This window comes from Stigmatopora argus, chromosome 2 (genome assembly GCF_051989625.1).
Source record: "Stigmatopora argus isolate UIUO_Sarg chromosome 2, RoL_Sarg_1.0, whole genome shotgun sequence".
Classification (NCBI taxonomy): Eukaryota; Metazoa; Chordata; class Actinopteri; order Syngnathiformes; family Syngnathidae; genus Stigmatopora; species Stigmatopora argus.
This window is the reverse complement of record NC_135388.1, coordinates 3,470,746-3,475,815: the sequence shown is the minus strand read 5'-3', so window position 1 is coordinate 3,475,815 and position 5,070 is coordinate 3,470,746. Positions and strand designations below refer to the sequence as shown.

Here is a 5,070-nt window from a genome sequence, read left to right as displayed (position 1 = left end):
TCCCCAGGGGGGTCTTTCCTTAAGGACTTTAGCGCCGCAGTGTTTCCTTTTTAGCACTTCCCTGTCTTTTGTTTGTCTAAAGGAAGTCTGCAGATATCTAATTAAGCGCGTTATGTTATTATTTGATGATTAAAAACTGAAGGTTTCAAAGTCACTGGTTAAATATGTATTTTCTTCAATTAATTAATGCAGAATTCTAATAAGAATTGACTGATGGGCTGAAATTAAATAGAATTTTACTCATTGTTATAAAATGAAGCACTTAATATAAGCTGTAAAGTATTTTTTCCCATTTTATGGGAGTTTTGGTGCAGCAAATTCAAGCAAATTGTTATTTATGAATTATTACGACACAAGTGAGTGGATGATTTTTCTGTGATAAATAACATTTATTCCAAATAATCAATAAATATGCATTGGTGTGTACAAAAAACACAATATTTTGTTGAAAAGAAGACAACAACAAAAGTCCAGTTCATTGTTGCAATGAAAGTTGTGGCGTCGTTTCTCAGCGTTGTCCCGAGAAGTTGTGAGGCTGTTGCCGTGGCGACCAAAACGCCGCCGCCGCCGCCGTTTCCAAGGACGTGTTGCTCGGAAACTGAGAGGACAAAAGAAAATTCCTTGGTTAAATGAAATTGGCTTGAGAATTATGAAATCATTTTTGCATGTGATATCTGTGTAAGTCACTGGTGTCAAAATGAAGGCCTGGGGGCAAAGTCCGGCCCAGCACGTTAATTTTTGTGGTCCACAAAAATTAAATGGTTTCATGTTTATTTTTATGAGAATTAATTTTTAATTACATTTCTCTTGTCATTTTTTAATAAAATATAAAACTACTTGCTAGAGAAAGAAATATTTTTGGGGGAAATGTAAAAATATTGATGTAACAATACATACTGTTTTACCCTGTTTTCAAATTTAATTCATTTTCTGAACTGTTTATCCTCAAAATTAAGAATGTAAATTATGTAAAATTTAAATATATTTATATTTTTTTAAATGTAAAAATATTGATGTACCATTACATACTCTTTTACCGTTTTCAAATTTAATTCATTTTCTGAACCGTTTATCCTCAAAATTAAGAATGTAAATTATATAAAATTTAAAATATATATATATTTTTAAATGTAAAAATATTGATGTAACATTACATACTGTTTTACCCTGTTTTCAAATTTAATTCATTTTCTGAACCATTTCTCCTCAAAATTAAGAATGTAAATAATGTAAAATTTAAAAAATGTGGGTATTTTTTTTTCTTGAAAAAACATTAAAAATAAACATAAGAAAATAAATGTTTACCCTTTTGTGAATAAATAAAAATGAGAAAAATTGCGATGGAGAGGCTGAAAAAAAAGAATCTCAACCACTTTTACATAAAACTGTCTCTAAAAAATGAATTGACTATTAAAATAGTTTTAGATTAATTTGACTTTTTTTTTAGCCAATGATGGTAACCGTTGTTAGCAGACATAACGGCTCGGCTTATGAAAAAAAAAATGAAAGCAGGGTGGAATTAGCTTAAAAAAAGTGAACTTACCCGACAGTTAGCTTGTGAGTCGAACATCTGGACGTTGGCGTTGGTGGGCTCGCAGGGTGCTTCGAGGTGACCCAGGAACTGATTGAGGGTTTGCGGCGGGTCCTCCCGACCCGGGGGTCTGCTCCTGAGCTCCAGCGCCTCCTCGCTGAGGCCCAGCTGGGCCGACAAGAAGGCGATGTAGCGGATGGCGAGGCGGAGCGTCTCGATCTTGGTCAGGCTCTGACCGGCGGGGGCCGCCGAGCACGGCAGGTAGGACCGCAGGTGGTGCAGGGCCTTGGTCAGGTCCCTCATCCTCAGCTTCTCCCGTTCGCTGGCCGTCTGCCGCTTCTTGCCCTGGTACCTGGACCGGGACTTCCTGGCGGGTCCCGGAGCGGGACGGCTGAAGAAGAAGGATTCCAAAGCCTCCGCCAGGTCTGGGGAGAAGGAGTCCTCGGAGGAAGCGGGGGACAAACCCGCGCTGAAGTAGCCCGGGTCCGAGGACGGGTCGTAGGGCGGCTCGTAGACCGGGCAGGACTTCTCCGGGGAGGATTGGTCCCGGTTCTCCTGGAGCTGCAACCAAGCTTCCATCTTCTGTTCTTTTCAAAGTTGAGCAATGAGCAATGAAGGAACGAAATGTGAGGAGACGGAGAAGGGTCGCTCCATATATGTGGCGGGAGGTGCGAGCTGGCACCTTCCGGGGACCCCCGAGACGCCGCCGTGAGAGCGGGCCTCGCACCTCGGCCGGGGGGTCCCGTGGGAAAGATCCCGGCTCGGGGCTTGAGGTGCGAGCGGGCGGGATCGCAAAATGACCCGCGTTCGCACCTCAGGACGCCAGAGACAACGGGAAGGTCACCAGACTTGGACAGGGGGGAAATTGAATTGACTTGGCTGCGACTTCATATGATTTTTCAAATGAGTCTCCAAATAGGTTCCTTTTAACTCTTTGTGAGCCATTGTGGGAATTAACGTCAAATCGCGTGGCCCCTTTAAATTCGTTTGAATTGGGATTTGCCACTTGTACAAGAGCACAGGTGTCAAAGTGGCGGCCCGGGGGCCAAATCTGGCCCGTCGCATCATTTTGTGCGGCCCGACAAAGTAAATCATGAGTGCCGACTTTCTGTTTTAGGATCAAATTAAAATGAAGAGTATAGATGTATATTAAATTTCCTGATTTTCCCCCTTTTAAATCAATAATTGTAATTTTTAATCAATTTTTTCTGTGATTTTAGTTCAAAAATCATTTTGTAAAATCTAAAAATATATTTAAAAAAACTAAAATAAACATTGTTTTAGATCTATAAAAAACTGAATATCCAGGCCCTTTAATCCAGTTCATTTAATCCATTTATTAAAAAATATCTAAATATATCGGGTTGGTTCATGGCGGGCCGCATTAACGTCAACTCGATTTCATGCGGGCCGGACCATTTTAGATATAATATTTAGATTTTGTTAATAAATTGATTAAAAGAACTGGATTAAAAGCCCTGAATATTCAGTTTTTAATAGATCTAAAACAATGTTTATTTTAGCTTTTTTATATATTTTTTTAGATTTTACAAAATGATTTTTGAACTAAAAACACAGAAAAAATGGATTCAAAAATTACAATTATTGATTTAAAAGGGGGCAAATCAGGAAATTTAATATACATATGTACTCTTCATTTTAATTTGATCCTAAAACACAAAGTCGGCACTCATGATTTATTTTCCCGGGCCACACAAAATGATGCGGCGGGCCAGATTTGGCCCCCGGGCCGCCACTTTGACACCTGTGCACTAAATAAATTAAAATCTGATATCTTGAGGAGCCAAACAAAATCTTTTTTAGAATTCTTTAGAATTTTACGATCTGTTCTTCACCTAAAAAACAACAACACTGCTGATCAATGCAAATTAGATTAGATTAGATAAATTTATGAATGAATAAAATTAAAAGTAGACTGTCAAAACTGCCATCAAGGTCGCCTCCTTTATTTTATATAATTAATGGTCTGCTCCAGTGTAGTTGAATTTGAAGAAGTGTGCCCGGGCAGCTGGCAGGTGGTGTCAAGAGTTTACACGTCACCCCTTGTTTGGACAACTATAAAGCTCCATTTCACATTAAAAAGCCAGAGAATGCTGGATTTTTGCCTTTATAGCAAAATTTAGCCTCCCAAATTGTGGTTGACGACCCAGGTTTAATACGAGAACTGAATAAATTCCGGTATTTTCAATTCTCCCGAGGCGTCAGGTAAGTTGGCGCGGATTGGATCTCGGGGCAGCGTTCCCGCAAAGCGGCGCGTCGCTTTTGACTCCTGGTCCGAGGTCGCGATGTCGCCATGTTATGAGAAGGCCTAACACCTTCTCTTCATGCGTTAAAAAAAGAATAACAAGACGGAGGGCAAACTTGTAGAGCTATACAGCATATTTTTTATAATAGAACTGTAGGTATATTGACACAATTGGAACAAACCTTGCACTAAAAAGGTAAATAGGTCAATTTGTTGCATTGGGTGACCAGGTTTATTCGCTGTATAAGTTTATTTATGCAAGATGCATTGTCCTATGAAAAAAATTGATTTTTTCTGCTTCATAGATGTCACCCTTTTATAAGATTAGTATAATATTATACTATTCTATTCAGATTAGGTGGACAATAGACTTACCGACTTACATGCTCCTCCGTCTCAAAATCAGGCAAAAATATAAAAATATGCGATCAGGACAGTCCTAGATTGACGGATTACTTGTGTTATAAAATAAAGTGGGTAGAAAAGATCATTTTCATTCCTTTAGTACAGTGTTTCTCAACCTCTTATGGGCCGCGGCACACTTTTTGCAATGAAAAAATCTCAAGGGAAAATCATTTAATTTAAAACTATGTCGCCTATAACCATAGTCATTTTCATCAAAGTTTTATCAACAGGAATCACATAAAAATCCAAAATTATTCCCCCCAAAAATTTTCACTGACCTCATGTCACCAAAAGTTCATGTCTGCGGACCCTGAACAACTCCCGGTTTGAGTGATGCAAAAATAAGTACGTACTTCCGGTTCATGTTAGAGAAAACTAAACAACAAAATGACTTTCATAATTTGAATCTTGTAATAGTATCATCTATAATTTAACGTTCATCATATTTTGATTTTAACCTTGTAATAGTTCAATTTTAATCTCGTTATATTCATATTAATATTTCTCTCTGAATATTACATTGGATGACTTGCAATTTCCTGCGGCACACTTGACCATTGCACACGGCACACAGTGCTTGGGAAAACACTGTTTTAGTGTATTGCGTGTCATTGGGCCTAATGAAGTGAAAAGAGCCGTATATAATCCACATGTGTTTACTAACATGTCCTAATGGAGCAATCAGCACCTCCGTGTTAACTCTTTCATCCCTTCTTATTAGCTAAAAAGGGTCAAGTTTGTCTTGTTAGCTTGAATATCAAATGAAGCTAATGAGGCTAAGCTAAAAGTCTATGCATATGTAATGGGAAAGTTCCAGTCTAGACTTAGGGGTGCGACATCATCAGCTCTCAAGCGGACCAGCAATTAT

The 5,070-nt window shown here is 38.7% G+C and overlaps 1 protein-coding gene across 2 annotated transcripts; it reads right to left on the bottom strand.

The window, feature by feature from the left end:
• Positions 1 to 432: 432 nt before the first annotated feature.
• LOC144089806 (uncharacterized) lies at positions 433 to 4,527 on the bottom strand. 2 transcript variants are annotated; one of them, XM_077620985.1, is made up of 3 exons: positions 4,481 to 4,527; positions 1,544 to 2,118; positions 433 to 598 (listed from the first exon to the last, which is right to left on the bottom strand). In XM_077620985.1, the coding sequence occupies exons 2-3, from the start codon at positions 2,108 to 2,110 to the stop codon at positions 509 to 511; spliced, it is 657 nt and encodes a 218-aa protein (XP_077477111.1). In that variant the 5' UTR covers positions 2,111 to 2,118; positions 4,481 to 4,527; the 3' UTR covers positions 433 to 508. The 2 variants fall into 2 exon arrangements, with proteins under 2 accessions (XP_077477111.1, XP_077477103.1); XM_077620977.1 differs by having other exon boundaries at positions 1,544 to 2,113; positions 4,481 to 4,526.
• Positions 4,528 to 5,070: the final 543 nt, after the last annotated feature.